The sequence below is a fragment of the Anomaloglossus baeobatrachus genome, chromosome 12 (assembly GCF_048569485.1).
Source record: "Anomaloglossus baeobatrachus isolate aAnoBae1 chromosome 12, aAnoBae1.hap1, whole genome shotgun sequence".
Lineage (NCBI taxonomy): Eukaryota > Metazoa > Chordata > Amphibia > Anura > Aromobatidae > Anomaloglossus > Anomaloglossus baeobatrachus.
Genome location: NC_134364.1, coordinates 108,179,249 through 108,205,599, shown reverse-complemented (window position 1 = coordinate 108,205,599; position 26,351 = coordinate 108,179,249). Strand labels below are relative to the sequence as shown.

General features: G+C 43.6%; 1 protein-coding gene across 1 annotated transcript in view; it reads left to right on the top strand.

Moving 5' to 3' along the window:
* The window catches only part of LOC142257659 (scavenger receptor cysteine-rich type 1 protein M130-like), an 82,775-nt gene extending 58,643 nt beyond the window's left edge, over positions 1-24,132 (top strand). The window contains exons 9-16 of the mRNA XM_075329796.1: positions 1,326-1,634; positions 3,638-3,952; positions 5,648-5,953; positions 15,337-15,390; positions 17,425-17,739; positions 23,116-23,160; positions 23,733-23,870; positions 24,005-24,132. Coding sequence (XP_075185911.1) covers positions 1,326-1,634; positions 3,638-3,952; positions 5,648-5,953; positions 15,337-15,390; positions 17,425-17,739; positions 23,116-23,160; positions 23,733-23,870; positions 24,005-24,132 — 1,610 coding nt within the window. The remainder of the gene's footprint in view (positions 1-1,325; positions 1,635-3,637; positions 3,953-5,647; positions 5,954-15,336; positions 15,391-17,424; positions 17,740-23,115; positions 23,161-23,732; positions 23,871-24,004) is intronic.
* Positions 24,133-26,351: the final 2,219 nt, after the last annotated feature.

The following is a 26,351-nucleotide window of genomic DNA, read 5'->3' as shown; positions in this document are numbered from 1 at the left end:
AAGTTTTATAAAATTTTGAGGAATTAGAATTTCAAATAACTCTTTTTCAACTACTCGTGTAATCAAGTGGATTTAACATTGATCAGGATATACTGGCAGATTTCTAATGAAAAAGCCACATTACCATCAAATCAAAAATAAAAACTTTACACCTGGCAAAATGGAAAGGGCATGAAAATTAGGAAATAAGTTCCCTTAGGATTTGGTATTGGTTAAGAGCACAGCTAGTTTGAAAGACACAATTCACAGGTTTAGAGCTCATTCAGATAGATGTATTTTTGTCCAGTTCTCCTTACGTACAACTGAAGGCCAACTCACCCACATAATGAAATTAAATGTGTGTGGGAAAAATGGAAAATGCCCTATTCTTGTCCACTTTACAGACCAGTATAGTGTTGCATGAGTGTGCAAAGCTGCACCCAGACCTATGGTACCCGTTTGAGCTATACCAGTAATTGGCTTCATTATTCAACCCCTTCATGACACGGCCAATATAATTTTTTTTGCATTTTTGCTTCTTCCAAATGTCATAACTTTGTTTTTTGTCCACATAGGCATGTGATTTTTTTTTGCATGAGTTGTACTTTTGAATGACATTATTCATTTTACCATATTTTGTCATGGGGGCATCGATGAGCATAAAGAATTGCATGGCCCCGTGCCAGCACACTATTAATGCCACTCTGAGATTGACAGAAGCATTTAACAAGTTAACAGTCATGGGAGGAGCTCTCCTTCACCCACAGCTGTTAGTCAAGTCCTGCCTGTATGGGGCAAGTTCTGCTCTATATACCTGCCAATAACTTGCGTGGTACATGTCCGGCATATATTAGTAGGGGGTTATAAAGCCATTTAAATATGGCATTAAATGTCTTAAAGCGTTTAATCACTGACAAAATGGGAGGGGGTCTGTTCTGGTGGCCAGATATAAACCGTGAAAGGAGCTGACCAGCACCGGTCTTACATTACGTAGTGGCTATTAATAAAACTGCAGCTCAGCTCCAATTGAAGAGGATTGGAGTTGTTCTGCAGTTCTGGGTGGTCGCTACTTCGTAGTGAGTGAAGCAGCAGTATTCTGACTATCGATAAAGCAGATAACAGATAGTAGGATTGTTGGGTTCCGAAACTCCTAATAATATGATGGTGATAACCTAGAAATAAAAAAAAATCAAATTACAAATTGTACACTGATGTTGTTCTCATTAGACGTCAATTTCTACACTTTACACATTTGATTACATCTTAGTATAGTCACTTAGAAACTCTTTGGAGCTACTTCTATAAAACATTGACCTTTAATTAAACTATTGCTTTCTATTACACAGGAAAAGAGCAGACAGTGAGGCTGATGGATGGAGAGGATCACTGTGTGGGAAGACTGGAGATTCTCACAAATAATACATGGAGCAGAGCGTCCAGTGACCAATGGGGCATCAACGAGACCCACGTTGTGTGCCGAGAAATACATTGTGGTCATGCAGTTGGCTCATATATTAGAGAATCAACAGCAATCAATGGCTATGTGTATCTCAGTGGAAAATGTCTGGGAAATGAGACCCGACTGTCAGATTGTTCTATTAGCAAATCATCTGAAGAGACTGATCAGAAAATGGAGATAGAAGTCATCTGCTCAGGTATAGTAGCGTAAATGTATCTTCACGACTATTAGTAAATAAGACAACTCCAATAAATGTCATTTAATTCAAAAATAACCCCAAAGTTTGATGTTGAAAATATTTACCGATTCTAATCCTCTTTATTAACAATCAAAAACCCCCAAATACTCAACCAATTTGAAGCTGGATTTGGATTACCCCAAAAATCAAAACTCTACTTTGCATGAATTTCAGCAATTCTTGATGTGACTTAGAATTGTGTATGGCCCCCAATATCCTTGTATGAATTCTTGGCAATATTTGATCATGTTTATGCTGAAATGGTGAATGGTATACTGTAAAATTTTCTCCCAGACTTGGATCAGTGAGCATTGGGATAGTCTTTGGCTCCATTTAGCAATGGTGGATGCTAAATGTCCAAAAGTTTCTTAATTGGATCCAGATTTGTGGAGTTTAAGATTTTGTCAATGACATCAATGGTTTTCTGGTATCAGAAGGTAAAACAGGAAACTTGGCACCAGTGTAAGTTGTAAAACTGGCTCTTTAGATTTAATCCTGATACTTAGCAGTTAAGTTGGCTAAAACATGGAGGTTTGTATAACCCTCCAAGAATAAGGCTATGTGTCCACGGTAGAATGTACCTGCGGATTTTTCTGCCTGAAAATCCGCGACTTTCGCGGCAAATCCGCACCCGCGGATTTGCCGCGGATTTACCGCGGATTTGCCGCGGATTTTGATGCGGATTTTTTTTTTTTTCCCCATTCTATACCCAAAATCCGCACCAAATCTGCAACAAACAATTGACATGCTGCAGATTTTTCCGGATCAAAATCCGCGGCAAATCCGCAGCGGAAAAATCCGCAGCATGGACACAGCATTTCCAAAATGCCATTGAAATGGCTTGGAAGTGCCGCTGCTGCAGATTTTCGGCAAATCCGCGGCAAATCCGCGGCAAAATCCGCGGTAAATCCGCAGCGTGGGCACATAGCCTAAGACTCTCGAGGCCATCACTCACCCACTGCAAACGTAGTCAAACTGAATGATGTTTCAGGATGCCTTACATTGACCACTGTAAAGCAAACAGGGAATCAATGATGAACCTGCCCAAGCTAGTGTTTTTTGGCAAGTACTAATCAAGTTGAATGGAATCGGTCTGTGAGCACAGGTCTAAATACATGACAATGGGCCCTAAAACCATATTCATGGAGTCTGTTTATGACAATTTTTGACACCAGTTACAAAGGCCATTTTGTAGGATTCAAGCATTGTTCTTCCAGTTCCTTCTCACGCAAATGAACACATACTGATTTTACTGATAAGTTGATCCTCTTCTTCGGCCTTTTCCAGCTCCCTTCACATAGCAGTCTATGTCCTGGTATCAACTCCAAGCCTTTGAAATAGTATTTGAGGATACAGAAAACCTTTTCCAACGACAAGTTTTGATGTACCATATTGGAGGAGCTGGACTAATTTTGCAACAAGAATGGAAGGAGAGAATGAGAGAAGTAGATGAAGAAAGATAGAAAGGAAATGGGCATAGGAAAAAAAAAGAGAGCTTTTTTTGTGAATTGAATCTGTGTTGAAATTTTGGTGTTATCGCAATTTTGAAATAGTTCAAGCCAAACCCTATCGTCTGCAGATCGATCTACACTATCTTTAGTGATAAAAGCACTAACAAGATACAAAACTAATGAAAAATTCATCAGGAAACATGGAGAAAATAATTGTCTGTGGCCACTCCAATTTTGGGGGTTATCCTTCCATTCCTCTCCAGTGCATATTTTGTCCCTTTCATTTGCACTTCAGTTGGTGACATTGATTCACATCTACTTATACGTTTTAACTGGACATAATGATATCCCTGAAGTTTAATTGACTTAGAGTCTTTCTATGATGCCCAAGTGTTGCCTAATTTTTTTTATTTGTGTTTACGTGTATGTGTATACACATATATATACACATATATACATATGTATTATATACATACAATATAAGAATAATGTGTGTCTAATCTAATTTAGAAAGTAAACAGTTGAGGCTGGTGAATGGTTCTGCTCGATGTGTGGGAAGAGTGGAGATTTATCATGATGGAAGATGGGGGACGATCTGTGATGACTCCTGGGACAAATCAGATGCAGATGTTGTTTGTAAGCAGTTGGACTGCGGATCTGCTGTCAAAGGTACAACTGGAGCCTATTATGGGAGAGGAACTGGGGACATCTGGCTGGACGATGTAGAGTGTGTAGGAAATGAAACATATATCTGGAACTGTCCTTCCAAACAGTTTGGTAAGACTGACTGTGGTCATAAAGAAGATGCTGGTGTGATATGCTCAGGTAAGAGACAATATATGTTCATGTGCGGTAGTGAGCAAAATACACTCCTTCTATACCTTTTGAACTCCAAATTAGTTATATTTGTTTTCCAAATGCTAGAGAACATTACAGCACAGCCTAGTATGGTGTATTGGAGACTTCAATTTAGTTAGCTCATGTGACCAGTTTAAATAGGGTCACAGACAAAGGACTAGGTCCTTCTGAACTATCGAACAATAAGAACAGTAATGGCATGAATGGAAATTTGAAACGTCCTGGTCCATTATTGATACTTCATCACCGTGACATCATAAAGTTTTAAGATAAGATGGATACTTTAAGAAAAAAATCGATTCTGTTCTTTCACTTTTGTGTTAAAGGAAATTTGTATTCAGGTTTTTGACATTTAATCTGGTTGCGCGCGAGTTAGTAATTAGAAGAGGTGCAGGTATAAGGAAATTTGCAATGGACTAACAAATTGGACTCTGTCCCAGAATTCGGCAATTATTTTTGTTGAAATAAATGGTCAGTTCAAAGCAGTCATTTGTGAGTTTACATTTTTTAGTTCATTGTTCCTTTTAAAATGTTTGTCCATTTTTGGCTCCTTTTTTCACGTACTCATTCCTTTGTGGCTTAAAAAACAGTTTTTGCAATTAAGTTTTATTAAAATGTTTTTAATATTTATCTTCTTTTGCCTCTGACCTTTAAACAAATTGTCCATTGTCATTCTTTCATTTTAAATCTGTGTTGTCATCATATACCATCCAATTTTATATATCAGAAGATATTACATTTTACAAAATCAAATAGTTTTTGAAAAAATGCATTGAATAAAAAAAAAAAATAGATGCTACGTTTTATTTGATTTTTTTGTGTGCATCCTTATGCTTGGAGAGACAGGTATCATTCAAAATACAGAAGAGAATAGTTTTTGGAGTATATTTTTTCACGCGGGTATTCGTTCCATGGAAAGAATGGTCATCCAAAGGGGGTTATTTAATATTATTGGTGTAAATGATGTATTTTTTATGGTCAACTCTGGGACCAAAACTACAGTTACTTAGACATAGCCTTACATTATGTGTTAACTGAGAATCCATCAGTAAATTTATGTGGATGATTGAGGGAAAAGTTTATAATTATTAATCTGTTCTTTTTCTAACCTTCTCTCAGCTGATTTATCCAAATTGAATGTGGAAGCAAACGAAAAGCCTATAAAAACAAAACAGTGCATTATTTTCAATAGCACCCAATGGCAAAAATGATTTCTACTTCCAAATACATATCCAAATAGTATTTAAGCTAAAAAAAAATTGTTATGGTAGTACAGTTATCAGTTAGAAAAGGCACACTATGATTATGTTGCATAACAAGTCCAAACTTTTCGATTAGGATTATCAGACATTTAGATCAAAGAAGCAGACTATCAGTCATTACATGTCTCATAATCATAGCACCTCCTGTGATTTAGAATAAGCTTTGGAGGCAGAGTCTCTTAGAAATTTATATCCGGACCCTAAATCTAAACAGCTCATTTACATATTGAGAAAAACATGGATTTATCTGGATTAACATATCAGATCGTAGATATAAAGGTATCATTTTAGTCAGTTTTCTATATAGAAGGTTGAGGAGGGTTATATAAAAAGGTAAATCCCTGAGAATTTCTTTTTGCTGTTCATCATAGGTAAATATATCTTTTTTTTTTTTTTGCAGAATTTTTGGATCTTCGTCTGGTTGATGGGCCACATGAATGTGAAGGATGGCTAGAAGTTTACTATAATGGAAGATGGGGCTTTGCGTGTAATAATGTTATGCCAGAGTTCTCTCTATCCGTTATCTGCAAACATCTGAATTGTGGATCCAAGGGATACCTAGATATAAAAATGGGTGATGTTAGCAAGGGATCCTTCTGGGTGGATCATATAAACTGCACCAAGCATAGTAAACTATTGTGGGAGTGTCCATCATCTCCGTGGAGTACAAACCCCTGCAGTAACAGAGACTACGCTTATTTAGTTTGTAAGTATGTGTAGAAATATTTCTTTATATAATATGGAATATATATCACCCTTTTTTCATAATCTTATGTTTTTGACATTACTTTGTAATATAATTCTGCCAGTCACTGAAATTTGTGTTTAATTTTGTATATTTATCATTGTGTTTGCACCAAAACATTAGCTCAATTTCTGACATTGCTTGTTAGTTGTTGACTGCACCACTTAAGCGGGCTTTACACGCTGCGATATCGTTACCGATATCGCTAGCGTCTATATCCGCCCCCATCGTTTGTGCGACATGGGCATATCGCTGCCCGTCGTGCACAAAAACGCGCACCCCCGTCACTCGGACTTACCTGTCCTGTGACTTCGCTGTGGCCGGTGATCCGTCTCCTTTCTAAGGGGGCTGGTCATGCGGTGTCACAGCTACGTCACACGGCAGGCATCCAATAGAAGCGGAGGGGCGGAGATGAGTGGGACGTAACATCCCACCCACCTCCTTCCTTTCGCATTGGCGGTAGAGGCAGGTAACGAGATGTTCCTCGCTCCTGCGGTGTCACACACAGCAATGTGTGGTGCCGCAGGAACGAGGAACAACATTGTTAATTAGAAGAGAATGATTTTTTGTTTTAGGACGACCTCTCCGCGGCAAACGATTTTGGCCACTTTTGTGATCGTTTTAGGTCGCACATAAGTGTCCCACGCTGCAATATCGTTAATGACGCCGGATGTTCGTCACTAACGACGTGACCCCGACGATAAATCATTAACGTTATCGCAGCGTGTAAAGCCCGCTGTAATCCACCACTTTTTAATACTAACACTTAAAGGGAACCTGTCAGGTGCAATATGCACCCAGAACCATGAGCAGTTCTGTGTATATTGCTAATCCCTGCCTAACCGTCCCTGTATACACTAGCAAAGATAAAGAGATATTTAGAAAAAGTATTTCTAAAGATCCGTACTGTATGCTAATGAGTGAGGGCACTAGCCCGCTGGACGTTAGTTCCCCGGCCAGTCGACCCCATTAGCATATTGGTACTCCCATGTGGGCGTGCTAACATGTTAATGGATGTGCAGCAACACAGGATGATTTCACTCACCTCTCCGCTGCCATCACTTCCGACGGGGGATTTCGGCTCAGTGCGCATGACCTCGGACTTTGGGTCATGCGCACTACTTCAGTTTGAAGCCAGGACATGTACACCCGGCTTCATAGTGTGCATGACCCAAACTCCGGGGTCATGCTCACTGAGCCAAAATCCAGCGTTGGGCGGCGTTGGTGGTGGAGAGGTGAGTGAGATCATCCTCTGACGCTGCACATTGATTAACATGATAGTACGCCCAAAGGGGTCCACAGGGGCATACTAATATGCTAAGAGGGGCGACTGGCCGAGGAACTAACGCTCAGGGGACTAGTGTCCTCGCTCATTAGCATATGATATAAGATTTTTAGAAATACTTTTTCTAAAGATCTCTTTATCTATGCTAGTGTATACAGGGACAGTTCGGCAGGGATTAGCAATATGCACCCAGACCTGCTCGTGGTTCTGGGTGCATATTGCACCTGATAGGTTCCCATTAAATACGGGAAAAGAGGAGTTAACATGTTGGCATAAAATAAAACATATTAGGACTTTATAACTTTATTCCTGTACAAAAGTAGTAAAAAGTTGCATATTACGAGGCTAAAAAAGGTGTAAAATAGAGAGGAGCAAATTAATGTAGCATGAAAGAAAATTTATGTTGAAGTTTTCGAAATTCGCTTAACTCGGTGAATTCGAGCAATTTGCAGTGGTTCAAATCACACTGAAATGCCATTTTACACTTTACAGAAAGTGTCATTAAAGACTGTTTTTGGCTGGGTCCGGAAAGCTTCCTCATATTGCCCTACAGTTCTCACATTCTCACATGGTATAGCACAGTCAATTATCATACCAATATAAAAGCAAAAGCATAAAATGTAGGGCCATTTTGTGGTGAATCTGGAAAATAAGAAGACGTCAAAGCTCACCGCCTAACAATAGAGATAGAGAGGGAAAGTCTTAAGGCACTGAAAAAACTGTACAGTGTATCGAATAGTGCAGGAGAAAGATTAGTGTGTGACAAAAAAAGTAAAAATAGGTATTTAATTGAAAGGGAGAGAGATAATATAGTAGATGAGAGCCAGGAAGAGTAGTGCAGTTGGTTACTGTTTACATGATCAGTGTGGTTAAAATGCTGCTTCGATTTTTTTATGCATTTGCAGAAGCAAGCCACCACAATATTTCTGAAAAAGGGAAACATTTAACTCTGTGGCTGTGTCACAAAAAAATATTAGTTTTTTTTTGCACACCCATTATAATATTTTATTTTGCTATACGTATATATGCAATATTGATAACATGGTTGTTATTGCTGATTTTTTTGGATTTAAATAGGATTTCTTAGTTGCCAATTTTTGAGAGAGGAGATTGTGTTCCTCAATAACTATCCTGCTTAATAAAGCGTGTGTCACAAATGGTATTAATGATTTGTTAGTTGATTTGTGTACACCCTTATAAATACAAGAAGCATAACAATTGCACATACATGGCATGACAACTGTGACAAAATAGAAATAAGGTAATTGACAAGAAGAAAAGTGTTACGGGGGACCGGCAGATTAGGACCAGGGGTATATATCCCAATTGCCAGTCGGGGCCCACCGTGCTCCAGATGGTAATGGAGCTGCTGGCACCCTGTGGGTTAGGCGGAGACTATAGAGCTGGATGGCTCTGAGATAACTCAAGGAACCGGTCACATGTGTAGGGACACGTCAAACCGGACGACAACCCAGTTAGCGTTTCGGTGGAGCGGACGCTACTCTGACCACGTGTGTAACAACACGTCAGACCGGATGGTAACCAGTTAGCGTTGACCGAGAAGACCGCTGCGACAGCGCCCTGTTGGCCACGTGTGTAAGACACGTCAGGCCGAGCGGTCCTCCGATTAGCGTTTCTGGCCACCACTCGACTGGCCACAAGTGTAAAGGACACGTCAGACCAGGTAGTCACACCAGTAGCATTTGACTGGGAAGCCGAGGAGGATAATAGGGTTCACACACCCAATCCAGGAACACATTGTTAACTTCACAGGGGTTCTGGGGTGCGCTGTCCGTGCGCGTAGAGGGCACAACTGGACAGGTGGCGTAGCAGGTACACTGTCCGTGTGCGTAGAGGACACTCTCGGACAGGTGACGCAACAGGTATTCTGTCCGTGTGCGTAGGAGGCACAACTGAACAGGTGACGCAGCAGCCGCAGCCCAGTTAATGCCACTGGACTGCTCTAGCACAACAGGAATGGTAGCAAGGAAGCACGGCGCCTGACCCTCATGTGCTGAGCCACGAATCTTGGCGTGACAAGCACCGTTCGCCTAACCCTACCTACCGCTTCCAACAAGGCTTATGCCACCAAGAACTCTAAATGAAGACTGCGCACCTCCATGTTGTCTCCAGCCCCTTTTATAACCTGGGTCCGCCCCAAACCCAGGGTGGAACCACCAAGGTCCAATAGCAGAGTGCCATGTCATCAGTGACGTCACATGCGACCTATCCGGAACTGCCACGTCATTGATGACCTCATGGCAGCCACGCCCCAAACACTTCACTAGTCATCGTCTGACAACCAATGGTGAGGTGCCAGATCATAGGGGCGGGCCTCTGCGAGCCAGTCCGGAGTTGCCACGTCATCAGGACACCTGACACCCTCTGCCCTATCAGGGCCTGCCACCTCACGAACATGCTCAGTGAGTTCCTTACCGGACCTAGCCTCTGATGCACTAAGTGCCTGAGCATGCTCAGTAGCCTGAGCAACAGGCTCAGAAAGCAGACTATCAGTTTGAGCATGCTCAGTAGGCACATCCCAGAACTTAGACACAGCACGAAGTCCAAGTACCTGTGCAAAGAGGCTGTTAGGGTTAATTGTGGGAGCATGCTCAGTAGCCTGAACTGAGGACTTAGTCTCAGACATAACACAATCAGGTTGAGCATGCTCACTAGGCAAAACACCGGGCTTAGACTCTGGCTGGGGTAAATCGGCGCACGCATGCGCACTAGCCGCCTCTCCACACTTAGACGTGGTGGAAGGAACAGCCAACTGGACGACCCGAGGCACGGCCAAAAACGGCAGCTAGTGCCTGGGCGCAACAAGAACCGCAGCAGGCTGCTTGCGGCTATGGCAGCGCCAGTTTGTAACAAAAAGCTTTTGAGAATTACATGAGATTAAAGAAGCAGTCCTGCCATCTTTTTCTATCCATACATCCATTGCCTGATTATCTTTCATGGTTTGCATTTTTGTTATATATGGTTTACTTGCTTTCCTGCAGTTAAGCTCAATGTTTTCCTCAACTCCCTCAACATCTTACTCCATAGATTTTCCCTGTCCTTTATGCTCTACTATAACTTCCATGATGCAACATCATAGCTTCACCAGATTTGCCTTCTAGGATATCACTTTTATGATCATACCCTCTATATTCTCATAACATGTTATCACTATACATTTAGTAAGACTGAACTGTTAAATTCTACATTATATTCTGTGTGATGGGAGCCGTCAAGTCATCATTAGAAACTGTGATAGGAGTTCCATCCACCCTTCCACACAGATAGTGTGTAATACAGTATGTGCAATTGAATTTCTTCAAAGGACATACAGTAATGTTATACCTAATGGGGTCAACGTGTGGTCAGGTGAGCAAGATGAGAAGTATACTGTGAATTTTATGCTAAAATGAAACTATGATATCCTCAAATACTAGCTTAATTAAATACATTGGGGACTAGTCTAATATATAAAGCTCAGTGTATGTATGTGTGTATGTATATGTGTATGTATGTGTGGTGTGTGTGTGTGTGTGTGTGTGTATGTCCGCTAAAGGTCCGCACCGTTGCATTTACAATCATGAAATTTTGCACAGACACTCCATGTGACCCAGGGAATGTCATAGACTATGTTTTGATGGGAAAATTTAACCCCACACTTAACAGTTACTCTCAAAAATCCTGCCTCCATTAATCTGAATGGAACTGGGAGATACGGGCTATTAATAGTAACTGTCAGTGGTTGCTATAGGAACAAAATAAACTGTTAGTATAAGAAGCTTCTGTGTGAGTGAGAGACAGAAAAAGACAGACAGACAGAGACAGACAGGGAAAGAGACACAGAGATAGAGTCAGAGACAGACGGGCAAAGAGACAGCCCTGGAAAGAGACAGCCCTGGAAAGAGACAGCCGGGCAAAGAGACAGCCCTGGAAAGAGACAGATGGGCAAAGAGACAGCCCTGGAAAGAGACAGCCCTGAAAAGAGACAGCCCTGAAAAGAGACAGCCCTGAAAAGAGACAGCACTGGAAGAGACAGACGGACAAAGAGACAGACAGGGAAAGAGACGGCCCTGGAAAGAGACAGATGGTGAAAGAGACAGACGGTGAAAGAGACAGACTGGGAAAGAGACAGATGGGGAAAGAGACAGCCCTGAAAAGAGACAGTCTAGGCAAAGAGACAGCCCGGGCAAAGAGACAGCCTGGGCAAAGAGACAGCCGGGCAAAGAGAAAGCCGGGCAAAGAGACAGCTGGGAAAAAGACAGTCTTGGAAAGAGACAGCCCTGGAAAGAGACAGCCGGGGAAAGAGACAGCCTGGAAAAGAGACAGCCTGGGAAAGATACAGCCTGGGAAAAGAGACAGCCTGGGAAAAGAGACAGCCTGGGAAAAGAGACAGCCTGGGAAAAGAGAGAGCCCTGGAAAGAGACAGCCGGGCAAAGAGACAGCCGGGCAAAGAGACAGCCCTGGAAAGAGACAGCCGGGCAAAAAGAAAGCCAGGCAAAGAGAAAGCCAGGCGAAGAGACAGCCGGGAAAGAGACAGCACGGGCAAAAAGACAGCCCGGGAAAAGAGACAACCTGGGAAAGAGACAGCCTGGGAAAGAGACAGATGGGCAAATAGACAGCCGGGCAAAGAGACAGCCCTGGAAAGAGACAGCCCTGGAAAGAGACAGCCTGGAAAAGAGACAGCCGGGGAAAGAGACAGCCTGAAAAAGAGACAGCCAGGAAAAGAGACAGCCGGGAAAAGAGACAGCCCTGGAAAGAGACAGCTCTGGAAAGAGACAGCCCTGGAAAGAGACAGCCGGGGAAAGAGAAAGCCGGGCAAAGACACAGCCGGGAAAGAGACAGCCTGGGCAAAGAGACAGCCCGGGCAAAGAGACAGCCCTGGCAAAGAGACAGCCCTGGAAAGAGCCAGCCGGGCAAAGAGACAGCCGGGAAAGAGACAGCCCGAGCAAAGAGACAGCCCGGGCAAAGAGACAGCCTGGGTAAAGATACAGCCCCAGCAAATAGACAGCCGGGAAAAGAGACAGCCCTGGAAAGAGACAGCCCTGAAAAGAGACAGCCTGGAAAAGAGACAGCCAGGGAAAAAGACAGCCTGAAAAAGAGACAGCCAGGAAAAGAGACAGCCGGGAAAAGAGACAGCCCTGGAAAGAGACAGCTCTGGAAAGAGACAGCCCTGGAAAGAGACAGCCGGGGAAAGAGACAGCCCTGGAAAGAGACAGCCGGGGAAAGAGAAAGCCGGGCAAAGACACAGCCGGGAAAGAGACAGCCCGGGCAAAGAGACAGCCCGGGCAAAGAGACAGCCTGGGCAAAGAGACAACCTGGGAAAAAGACAGCCTGGGAAAGAAACAGATGGGCACAGAGACAGCCGGGCAAAGAGAAATCCCTGGAAAGAGACAGCCCTGGAAAGAGACAGCCAGGCAAAGAGACAGCCCTGGAAAGAGACAGCCGGGCAAAGAGACAGCCAGGAAAGAGACAGCCCGGGCAAAGAGACAGCCCAGGCAAAGAGACAGCCCGGGCAAAGAAACAGCCCTGAAAAGAGACAGACCTGGAAAGAGACAGACCTGGAAAGAAACAGACCTGGAAAGAAACAGACCTGGAAAGAAACAGACTGGCAAAGAGACAGCCCAGGCAAAGAGACAGCCCAGGCAAAGAGACAGCCCTGGAAAGAGACAGCCGGGCAAAGAGACAGCCGGGAAAGAGACAGCCCGGGCAAAGAGACAGCCCGGGCAAAGAGACAGCCTGCGTAAAGATACATCCCCGGCAAATAGACAGCCGGGCAAAGAGACAGCCCTGGAAAGAGACAGCCCTGGAAAGAGACAGCCTGGAAAAGAGACAGCCGGGGAAAGAGACAGCCTGAAAAAGAGACAGCCAGGAAAAGAGACAGCCGGGAAAAGAGACAGCCCTGGAAAGAGACAGCTCTGGAAAGAGACAGCCCTGGAAAGAGACAGCCGGGGAAAGAGAAAGCCGGGCAAAGACACAGCCGGGAAAGAGACAGCCTGGGCAAAGAGACAGCCCGGGCAAAGAGACAGCCCGGGCAAAGAGACAACCTGGGAAAGAGACAGCCTGGGAAAGAAACAGATGGGCACAGAGACAGCCGGGCAAAGAGAAATCCCTGGAAAGAGACAGCCCTGGAAAGAGACAGCCAGGCAAAGAGACAGCCCTGGAAAGAGACAGCCGGGCAAAGAGACAGCCGGGAAAGAGACAGCCCAGGCAAAGAGACAGCCCAGGCAAAGAGACAGCCCAGGCAAAGAGACAGCCCGGGCAAGGAAACAGCCATGAAAAGAGACAGACCTGGAAAGAGACAGACCTGGAAAGAAACAGACCTGGAAAGAAACAGACGGGGAAAGAGACAGATGGGGAAAGAGACAGCCCTGGAAGGAGACAGATGGGGAAGGAGACAGACAGATAGAGAGAGACAGACAGACACAAAGAAAGAGGGAGACAGAGAGAGAGACAGACAGAGAGACTGATACAGAGACAGACAGAGAAACGGATACAGACAGAGACAGACAGACAGAAACAGACAGAAACTCAAACGCAATGCCCGGGTACTACAGCTAGTTACATAAATACTAAAAATGTAACATTGGACTGTTCATTTACTTATGATCATCAAGTCACAGAAGGGAAGCCCAAAGCCTTCCAATGCTTAATAGGCTAAAATATGTTAGTGAAACTGATAAAGATGTTACCACATCTCCGCCAGAGCCTGCTCCTGCGACATCTGCATCTGTCATCAGGTACTGCTGTATTCACGCTGATTCAATCTGTAGGTGGTGTTGATGAGAAGTCAATGCCAGAAACTCTAGAGAGCTTAGAATCCATCCATCCACTAGGGTTAGGCGGGCTTTACACGTTGCAACATTGCTACCGATATATCATCGGGATCACGTCGTTAGTGACGCACATCTGGTGCCGGTAGCGACATCGCAACGTGTAAATCCTAGGTGCGACGATGAACGAGCACAGAAGCATACAATATTGCTGATCTGTGTAACGTCGCTCATTTCCATAATGTTGGTTTGACCGCATGTACGATGTTGTTTGTTGTTCCTGCAGCTCCACACATCGCTGTGTGTAAACCCGCAGGAGTGACAAACATCTCCTTACCTGCGTCCACCGGCATTGCGGAAGGGAGAAGGTGAGCGGAATGTTATGTCCCGCTCATCTCTGCCCCTCCACTTCTATTGGCTGGCCGATTAGTGACGTCGCGGTGAAGTCGCTGTGACGCCGAACGCAGCTCCCCCTTGAAGGAGGGATTGTTCGGCAGTCACAGCGTCGTCGCCGAGCAGGTATGTGCGTGTGAAGCTGCCGTAGCGATAATGTTCGCTAAAGCTGCAATCACGACATATCGCATGTGCGATGGGGACGGGTGCTATCGCGCTGGACATCGCTAGCAACTGCTAGCGATGTCGCAACATGTAAAGTACCCCTTAGAGTGGCTGAGTCCTGTAGTTCTTCATGGTCTGACAAAGTGGATGTGTGTGCTGTCCAGCTCAAGTCATAAGCTCCTAGCTTCAACCTATTAGAAAGCACCACACCCTATTTAAGCCTTCAGCTTTCTGCTGCTAGAAGCTGCCAAATATAGCTTGTACTTCCCTGGTTAAGTCTTTCAGTTGTCTAGCTCTGCATTTGTGGTCTGTTTTTCTGTCTACTCTCCTGCCTGTTGATTTGGTACCTTGCTGTTTCATCGGTAATGGCCCAGCTCCCCAACTTTTCTAATGGATGACACTATTGTCCTATTTCATGACCTCTCGACTTTGACCCTGCTTAGCGACTATTCCTGTCTCTGGACTGCAGCCAATCCATAAGCAGCAATCTCCTGGACCCTGTTATAAATCCCAATTCCTGTATAGGGTTAAAGGGTGTCAGGGTTTCTCGGAATTCTGCCGAATGGAGTGGCTTGTGCCTAGTCAATCCGAGTCAGCCGTTTTGTGTCAGAAGTTACAGATGTTATATTTACTTTAGGTCTTCATTTATACTTTTCTCTTTAATTAGTATATCTCAATGCTACAATAATCATCTTACTATTTTTTTCATGACTTCTGCTTGTAATATTTAGGTGAGAAAAATCAAACATCCATTCAGAGTTGCCCAGAATCTGAACCTTGTACAGGTTGGTAGCAATATTTTAATAACTAATCATTTACAATTTTAAACATAACAACACCTTTGGCAAAAATGTACTAAATTACTGGATGAGGTGTAAGATCAAAAACATATTCCCATACAGAGCAAGTGTTTTTTAACTGCAGGTGAGGTTACACATAGGTTAGGGACCCCAAAAATAGAGATTACCTTGGCGTTGGTTTTGAGGCTCTTTTGCATTGGTCAATACAATGGTTAAACATCTCTTATATTCCTATTATTCATAGCAGTTATGCATATTCCATTTTCATGTTTTTCACTTTTTTCAGATAGTTCATTGTATTTTTCAGTCTAGTATTCCCATAGCAGTTCTGCTTTTCATCATTCCCCTATACATTGTAAGTAGTGTGCAACTCTTTATCCTATTATACAGTTACCTCCACTGAGCTGCTCAAGCAGGACTGGACGGTAGGAGGGAAGCGCGATGACTGACTATGATGTGCCGAGCCATGAATCTTGGCGTGACAGGCACCAGATGCCTACCCCTACCTATCACTTCTAGTACTAGTGGGTGACTGCAATTTGGCTCTATCATAATGAAAATGAAGACTGTACACCTCCATGCAGTCTCCAGCCACTTTTAACACCTAAGGTCCGCCCCAAACCCAGGGTGAGGCACAATGGCACCTCCAGGGGCCAATAGCAGAGTGCCACATCATAAGTGACGTCACCAGCGGCCTATCCGGAACCGCCATATCATTGATGACACATGGGCAGCACCACTCCAAACACCTTACCAGTCACCACCTGATGACCAATGATGAGGTGCAAGGTCATCAGGGCGGGCCTCCGCAAGCCAGTCCATAGTGGCCACATCATAAGGACAACTGATGCTATCCAGCCTATCAGGGCCTGCCACCTCACGGACATGCCCAGTGAAGTCCTTACCGAACCTAGCCTCTGAGGCACTAGTGGAGGAAATGAAGAGAGGAAGGATCCAGCACAAATCCTCGTGGGTTAAAAGTAAAAATTCATCCTTTATTTCAAATGTTAAAAATCTTCAGAGACCGGGGGTGACAAATAAATATACAATTAGCGCATAGGTATATTTATTTGTCACCCCCGGTCTCTGAAGATTTTTAACATTTGAAATAAAGGATGAATTTTTACTTTTAACCCACGAGGATTTGTGCTGGATCCTTCCTCTCTTCATTTCCTCCGCTTACCCTGGCTGGTCTGGACCTACCAGCGGATCCGTGCACCCATGAGATCGTAGCAGTTGAGTCGGCAGGTGAGCTGAAATCTCCCTATTTTCTCACGTTCTGAGGCACTAGTGCCTGAGCATGCTCAGTAGCCTGAACAACAGTCTGAGAAATTAGACTATCAGCGCGAGCATGCTCAGTAGGCAGAGCACAGGACTTGGCCACAGAACAATACCTGAGCACAAAGGCTTTTCGCACTAAGTGTAGGAGCATGCTCAGTAGCCTGAGCTGAGGACTTAACCTCAGAAATGGCACTAACAGGCTGAGCATGCTCACTAGGCGAAACACTGGACATGGGCTCTGGCTAGGGCAAATTGGCATGCGCATGCGCACTAGCCGCATCTCCACACTTAGACGTGGAGGAGGAAGCAGCCAGCTGGACAACCCGAGGCACAGCCAAAAATGTCGGCCGGCGCCTGGACATAGCACGAACCGCAGCAGACTGCTTAGGACTACGGCAGCGCCAAATTGTAACAGGTGGTCCCACACAATTTTCAGATATATGTTTTTAAAATATTTAGAAAACCATGTATTATATCCTTACACTTCACAAATACTTGGCACTTAATGTTGGCATATCACATAAAATCCCAATAAAATACAATTACATTTGTGGGTGTAAGGTGGACAAGTTCACGGAGAGTGAACACTTTTTCAAGGCACTGTATGCCTTGCTGTGTAGAATGCCTAGAAACTATTGGTATTGGTGATACATATTTTGAACTGATTTCTTGTAGAGATTGAATGTAGATTCATCGCTAACCCTTATTACATTAATTTTATTTTATTTTTTGTATTAGACAATGACCGGATTCGTCTGACTGGAGGAGACAACAGATGCTCCGGCAGAGTGGAAGTGTTTTACCAGGGACAGTGGGGCACTGTGTGTAATGATGATTGGGATATCCATGATGCAAACGTCGTGTGTAGACAAGTAGGATGTGGCTCCGCTATGACCGATCCTACAGAGGCCAGGTTCGAAAAAGGAACCGGTCCCATATGGCTAAGTGAGGTGCAATGTAAAGGATATGAGCGAGCGCTACAGGATTGCTGGTCTACACGCTGGAATAAAAGTGATTGTCTCCACAAGGAAGATGCTGGAGTCATATGTGACGGTACGGACACTACCTTTTGAGCTTAAGTAAAAATATATTGATGTGATTTAATAATTGAGTAGACTCAGATTTTATTGTCAGTCATTACTGCGATAAAGAATTAGAAATATAGAATTAGAGAATGTGTATGAACGTTTTCTACTTACTATGTTCTTGATTGACTTCTTGATAGGGACTGACGGCCTGATCCTAGCGATGTCACTTACATGGTTATGTGTTGCTGCTTCAAAATAATGAGTGCTTTATCAATAAGAGATTATCACAACAAGACTCGGTGTCTTGTGCCTCCTAGTCCTGCTGCTCTGTGTAACCCCTGCCTCCACCACTAATTAGCAGCTTTCTTTCTATATACACTGTAGTAATAGAGCAGCTAAACGGTTTTGTGAGAGAGGTTATTAAAAGCTCAGCATTCTGAGCACCGCTACACACACAGCAGAGAAAACAGTGGTCAAAATGGCAGCATGCAGACCAGCAAGTGATACATTAATTAATTCAGGGGGTCTCCAACTCTTAATGATACTTATCTCAAATTGCTTAAAAAACACTGGACAGATTCCCTTAAAGAGGGTTGTCTGGAAACACTAGATTGTTGATCTATCCACTGTATAGGTTATCAATATGAGTTTGGTGGGTGTCCGACACTCAGAACCCACTCCGATCAGCTGTTATTTGCTCCGGTAACAGCCGGATATAAGCATTTTCAATCGAGCTACAATGCATAGCTTCACTCAATGTGCAGTGGACTATATTGGGGTTCATAATACTTGAAAACTAAGGCGGGCTTTACACGTTGTGACATCGCTGGAAATTGCTTGCAATGTCAAGTGCGATAGCACCCGCCCCCGTCGCACATGCGATATCTGGTGCTTGCTGCCGTAGCGAACATTATCGCTACGGCAGCGTCACACGCACATACCTGCTCGGCGACGTCGCTGTGACCGCCGAACAATCCCTCTTTCAAGGGGGAGGTGCATTCAGCATCACAGAGACGTCACTAAGCGGCCGGCAAATAGTTACATAGTTACATAGTTACATAGTTACTTAGGTTGAAAAAAGACCTAGGTCCATCTAGTTCAACCTTCCTCCACCAGTTCTACATTTGGTCACTAAGTCATTTATAACCAACAATGTTGTGTGTAGTGAGGAAATCATCCAGCCCTTTTTTAAAAGCTGTTATAGTGTCTGTCATTACTACCTCTTGTGGTCGGCATTCCACAGTCTGACTGCTCTAACTGTAAAGAACCCTTTCCTATTTAGCTGTCGGAATCGCTTTTCTTCCACTCGCAGTGAGTGCCCCCTGGTCCTTAGTACTGTCTTTGGAAGAAATAAGTCATGTGCCAGTCCTTTATATTGACCACACATGTATTTATACATATAAATGAGATCTCCTCTGAGACGTCTTTTTTCTAAGCTAAACATATCTAACTTTTTCCATCTGCCATCATATGGGAGGCCTTCCATTCCTTGTAATAGTCTAGTTGCCCGCCTTTGAACTGACTCTAACTTCTGAATGTCCTTTTTAAAATGTGGAGCCCAAAACTGAATCCCATATTCCATATGTGGCCTTACAAGTGATTTATAGAGGGGTAACAATACGTTGGGATCACGGGATCTAATCTCTCTTTTTATACACCCTAGAATCTTGTTTGCTTTTGCAGCTGCTGCTTGACATTGAGTGCTGCTGCTCAGCTTATTTATAATGAGAATATTATTATTATTATTATTATTATTTATTTATAGAGCACCATTAATTCCATGGTGCTGTACATGAGAAGGGGGTTACATACAAAATACGTATACAAGTTACAGTAGACAGACTAGTACAGAGGGAAGAGGGCCCTACCCTTGCGGGCTTACATTCTATAGGATTATGGGGAGGAGACAATAGGTGGGGTGTAGGTCAGGCGGCAGCTCCGCACGGTGGTCGGGCGGCAGCTCCGCACGGTGGTCGGGCGGCAGCTCCGCACGGTGGTCGGGCGGCAGCTCCGCACGGTGGTCGGGCGGCAGCTCCGCACGGTGGTCGGGCGGCAGCTCCGCACGGTGGTCGGGCGGCAGCGAGTTCATTGTAGATTGTAGGCATTTCGGAACAGGTGCGTTTTCAGGTTCCGTTTGAAGTTTGCAAGGGTAGGGGATAGTCTGACGTGTTGAGGCAGCGAGTTCCAGGAGACTGGGGATGCTCGGGAGAAGTCTTGGAGTCGGTTGTGTGAGGAGCGAATGAGAGAGGAGGAGAGGAGGAGATCTTGGGAGGACCGGAGGTGACGTGTTGGAGTGTAGTGGGAGAGTAGTTCGGAGATGTACGGAGGGGAAAGATTATGCACAGCTTTGTAGGTCAGTGTTAGAAGTTTGAATTGGATACGGTGGAAGATTGGAAGCCAGTGGAGGGACATGCAGAGAGGAGAAGCGGGGTGGTATTGAGGAGAGAGGTGGATAAGTCGGGCAGCAGAGTTAAGGATGGACTGGAGAGGGGCAAGCGTGTTGGCAGGGAGGCCACAGAGGAGGATGTTACAGTAGTCGAGGCGGGAGATTATGAGGGCATGCACTAGCATTTTAGTTGATTGCAAATTGAGGAAAGGGCGGATTCTGGAAATATTTTTGAGTTGAAGACGGCAGGAGGTGGTGAGGGATTGGATGTGTGGTATGAAGGATAAGGCAGAGTCAAAGGTCACTCCGAGGCAGCGAACTTTGGGTACTGGCGAGAGCGTGGTGTTATTTATTGTAATAGATAGATTAGGTGGAGAGTGTAGGTGAGACGGAGGAAAGATGATTAGTTCAGTTTTGGCCACATTGAGCTTTAGGAAGCGAGAGGAGAAGAAGGAGGATATAGCAGATAGACATTTCGGGATTTTGGACAGCAGAGATGTGGCATCTGGGCCAGAGAGGTAGATCTGGGTGTCGTCGGCATATAGGTGGTATTGGAAGCCATGGGACTTTATGAGTTGTCCCAGGCCAAATGTGTAGATAGAGAAAAGTAGGGGTCCTAGGACAGAGCCTTGAGGGACGCCAACAGAGAGATGGTGGGATGAAGAGGTTGTGTGGGAGTGGGAGACACTAAAAGTGCGATTTGAGAGGTATGAAGAGATCCAAGAGAGGGCAAGATCTCTGACACCAAGGGAAGAGAGGGTCTGTAATAGGAGGGAGTGGTCAACGGTATCGAAGGCTGAGGACAGGTCTAGGAGTAGGAGTATAGAGAAGTGCTTGTTCGCTTTGGCAGTAAGCAAGTCATTTGTGATTTTAGTCAGGACAGTTTCGGTGGAGTGATGTGGACGGAAGCCGGACTGTAGGTTGTCAAAGAATACCCAAGTCCTTCTGTTCTGTAGTCCCGAGTTTACTTCCATTTAATGTATACGCAGCTATAGGATTACTCCGTCCTAGGTGCATTACTTTACATTTATCAACATTAAATCTCATTTGCCAAGTATCTGCCCATTCTGACATCTTATCCAGATCTTTTTGTAATATTGTACTATCCAGGTCAGTTTTTAATATCCTACATAGTTTGGTGTCATCGGCAAAGACTGACACTTTACTATCAATCCCATCCACAAGGTCATTAATAAAGAGAGTAAAAAGAATCGGTCCAAGCACAGATCCCTGCAAAGCGGAGGAGAAGAGATGAGCGAGACGTAACATCCCGCCCACCCCTTCCTTCCGCATATCCAGTGGATGCAGGTAAGGAGATGTTTGTCGTTCCTGCGGTGTCACACATAACGATGTGTAATACCGCAGGAACGATGAACATTGTATCTGCAGCAGTAACGACATTATGTAAATGAATGACGTTATACAGATCAGCGATTTTTTACGCTTTTGCGGTCATTCATCGTCGCACCTAGGATTTACACATTGCGATGTCGCTACCGGCGCCAGATGTGCGTCACAACAACCGTGACCCCGACGATATATCGGTAGCGATGTCGCAACGTGTAAAGCCCGCCTTACTCTTTATAGGAAGAAATAGAAAAAGAAAACATTTTGACCATGTTCTTGAATTATTAAAATTTTGCAATACTCAACGTTTTACAATAATTTAGTGCAAACTTTTTTTTTGGGTCAGTACTATTAACTATATACCAAATTTACATCCTTTCATTACGTTTATATAATCCAAAAAAACACCCTAAACATTTTTTTCTGTGTCGGCATCTTCTGAAATAGATGTAGAAACTTGGCACTCAAGATTAATGTGAATAGTGTTTTTTTTATTGAGAAGAACTTGTAGGACCAGCACAAGCACAGACGTTTCGGTCAAAGACCTTCATCAGTGTGTCTACAGGGGGTCCTCAAAAGGTATAGGAACTTGGAAGCTTGCGTAGTCAGGTATGACGCGGTGTCTACTGCAGTTTATGTAGCATTGCCACGTCATACCTGACTACGCCAGTTGCTATACCTTCTGAGGACCCCTGCACGCACACTGATGAAGGTCTTCAACCGAAACGTCTGTGCTTGTGCTGGTCCTACAAGTTCTTCTCAATAAAAGACCAATATTCACATTTATCTTGAGTGCCAAGTTTCTACATCTACTTGAGACGGTTTTGGACCCTACTTGAGCCCCACCCCAAAAGTGCCATCTGTATCAACTCACCCGGCATCTTCTGAGAGTCATAAGGTTTATAAGCTTCCATTGATTCGAGTTGTGTCAGAGCTTCCTTTTTGTTTGACAAACTGAAGCTTTTAATGGTTCCATTTTGGTATGCATATGACTGATCTGTCCTTATTCCATTTTTCATAAAAGAATTAACCTCTTAATGATTTGTCCACTTTTAGCCTTTAGGACAATCAATTGTTTTCATTTTGTTCACAGTCCATGAACCATAGTATTTTTATTTTTTCGTGTTTCATTTACTATATTGGTTGGCAAAATGTTGGTGATATAAAATTTATATAGCTTTATTTATATTATACTCATTTGTACTATAAATATACTGCTTTAAAAAACAAATTTATTTTTTATTATTTTTGCCACCATACTCTGAAAGCCATAGGTCTTAGACTTTTCTGTCAATGGAGCTGTCTGTCCTGAGGCAGTTAATTTCAAACTCATCCTACATCCTTTTGCATCAAGAAATTAAAACAGCATGATAAAACAAAAACACTGAAGATCAATTCAATTTTCACCCAGAGTTTCGCCATCATGGCTTCTTCTGGAGCATAAATACATGTTTAGATAAAGCAGCTGCTGGGGCTTAGAAAACAACTGATTAATGGAGGTTGCTGGATGTCAGAGCCCCATCCAAAGGCAATGTCAACAGTATAGTAGGCCTATAAAATGTATTGAATATTTAAATAAATGAAAATTAATATTCCAAAAAGTAATATAAGCATGAAAATAGGAAACATGTTTGTGGTTATAGTGACTGACTTTTTTTTATTTCATAGATCATGGAGACCATTTTACTCACTCAGTGTTAACTATAACCACAGGTAAAATATTAACATGAGACAATAAGTAATGGCGTACAATGACTTATTAAAAGGCTATGACTTTTGAGAAAATATGTGTACATCTTAAAACATAAAGGTTTCCCATTATTATTATTAAATTGCAAGTATACATATATATATATATATATATATATATATATATATATATATATATATATATATATATACAAATAGGAAAAAAACAGAATGAAACAGGGGTTCCCTTGCTGGTTTCCCACGCTGATACTAACCTGACTTCAAACCGTACTGGCAGCACCTGTACAATGTGGACAGGTGCGTATCTGGGTGATGTATACATATATATACATACACATATACATATCTTCTTTTTTACATTTATTAATTAAATAAGTGATTGGGATCATCCAGACATAGATATTTATATACAAATAATCTTCATACACTCCAGGTATTTATTTATCCACTAATTGAATATATGACTTATATAAAGTAAATTAATAAGTGCAATATATTTTTACAATAATTTTATTTGCTTTTTGCACATAGTGATGTGATATTATGCTAATAATTTAATTTCCACCATCTTATAGATCTTCCTCCATCCCTGCCTGATACTACCTTGAACCCCAATGTGTTTCTTATCATCTCTATCATTTCCCTGCTCCTTCTTGGTATTGCAATCATTACAATAATATTTTTGATTAGACAATCCAAGTGGTCTAAAAAATGTGAGTATATTATAGTGAGTATAGTATCATACTAAAGTGAGTCTGTCAGCAGGTGTACAGCCTGATTCCACCAATATATTACTTACAGAATTTCTTGGTGCAGTTTTGATAAAATCCCGTTTTTTCTGCTGTAGATGTAACAGTGGTCAGAATGAGAAGCTGTGTTTTTACTCCGCCCACACCCCCAATTGGCAGATTGCTGTCTACAGTGCGCATTGTCAAACTGACAATCAAAAGGCGAGTGCGGAGTTACACAGATTAGCTCACCATTTTTGCAGTAGACACTAAAGGCCACTTTACACGCTGCGACATCACTAGCATTGGCTAGCAATGCCGAGCTCGATAGCACCCATCCCCGTCGGGGGCACGATATGTGGTGATCGCTGTCGTAGCGAGCATTATCGCTACGGCAGCGTCACAGGCACATACCTGTGCAGTGACGTCGCTGTAACCGGCGAACAATCCCTCCTTCAAGGGGGGGCGGTTCGTTCAGCGTCACAGCAGTGTCACTGAACCGCCGCCCAATAGAAAATGAGGGGAGGAGATGAGCGGCCGGAACATGCCACCCACCTCCTTCCTTCCTCCTTTTCCGGTGGACGCAGCTAAGGAGATGTTCCTCGTTTCTGCGGTGTCACACATAGCGATGTGTGCTGCCGCAGGAACAACAAACAACATGATTACTGCAGCAGCAACGATAATCAAGAAGAGGGGGTAATGTCACCGATGAGCGATTGTGAACGTTTTTGCGACGATTCAAAATCGCTAATAGGTGTCACACGCAACGTCATCGCTAAAGCGGCCGGATGTGCGTCACAAATTCCGTGACCCCAACGAGATCGCTTTAGCGATGTCGTAGCGTGTAAAGCCACCTTTAGTCCTGCAGTAATAATCTCCTGCTGATAAAACACTAGTAGTATTGAAACTTCTGAAACCTCAGTAAGTAGCTGAGCACGTGACCCAATGAGAAAAAAAATAATATAAAATAATTTTCATACAGCTGTCATTTTATTTATATATATATATATATATATATATATATATATAAAAAAGTCATTTTATTTCATAGTCCACCACATTATAATGTACAGATCTCGAAAATTGTCTCTCCAGGACAAGAGACAAACTCTAGCACAGCTCCACCTATTGGAAGTAGCGATCCTAAAAGTTAAATGTGGATTTTTAACAATCCTTTACATATAACTTAGGATATACAGTATATGCCAGATCAGAATCCCAATTTGCAGACACGGTGTTTCGGGGTGCTTGCCCCTCGTCAGTGCAAAGTATGGGGTGTCTGATCTGGCTCATGAGCAGCTTTGTGGGGACCACGGATCTCGAAAACATTTTGAAATATCTTTTCTTATAAGTAACCATTAGAAATGATGTGGTTCATAGTTTGTGTTGTGCGTTAATTCTAATATTTATGGAACTATTTGGGTATAATGTTATATTATTCCTGAATTAATAGAAATCATTTTTCCCTCAGTCTTCAGAAATTTCACTTCCGCTTCTTCCCGTGATCCGGTGTATGAAGATGTCGCGCTCAGGTTGACAGAGAGAAACAATAGTATGTCGCAGGTTTCAGGTCAGTAAGTTTTAAGTGATTGAGCACTTTAGATACATCTATGATAAAACAAAAATCGAATGACTGAATAAACCAAATACCATGGTTGTGATTCATCCAATGCCAGAATTCTGAAATAAATCACTTTAAAAAGTGGCAAATATTTTGCTAACATGAATTCCAAAAACAAATTTGGCAACTCTAGATTTTTTGCACCGGGTTCTTCCTTTTTTGCTAAAATGGGTCAAGAAGGGTGGGACGGGGGTTTGGTGCCACAGGACGGGGGTTTGGTGCCACAGCTTGTCTAAGGGGCACTTTGCACACTACGACATTGCAGCTGCGATGTCGGTGGGGTCAAATCGAAAGTGACGCACATCCGGCGTCGCTGTCGATATCGGAGTGTGTAAATCCTTTATGATACGATTAATGAGCGCAAAAGCGTCGTAATTGTATCATTGGTGTAGCCTCGGTAATTTCCATGAACTGGGAAATACCGATGTTACGATGTTGTTCCTCGTTCCTGCGGCAGCACACATCGCTGTGTGTGAAGCCGCAGGAGCGAAGAACATCTCCTACCTGCGTCCTGCGGCTCACGCCGGCTATGCGGAAGGACGGAGGTGGGCGAGATGTTACGTCCCGCTCATCTCCGCCCCTCCGCTTCTATTGGCTGTCTGCCGTGTGACGTCGCTATGACGCCGCATGACCCGCCCCCTTAATAAGGAAATGGTTTGCCGGCCAGAGCGACGTCGCAGGGCAGGTGAGTGCATGTGAAGCTGGCGTAGCGATAATGTTCGCTATGGCAGCTATCACCATGATATCACAGCTGCAACAGGGGCGGGGACTATCGTGCACGGCATGGCAGCATCGGCTTGCGATGTCGTAGTGTGCAAAGGGCCCCTAACTCCTGATGAGCTGTG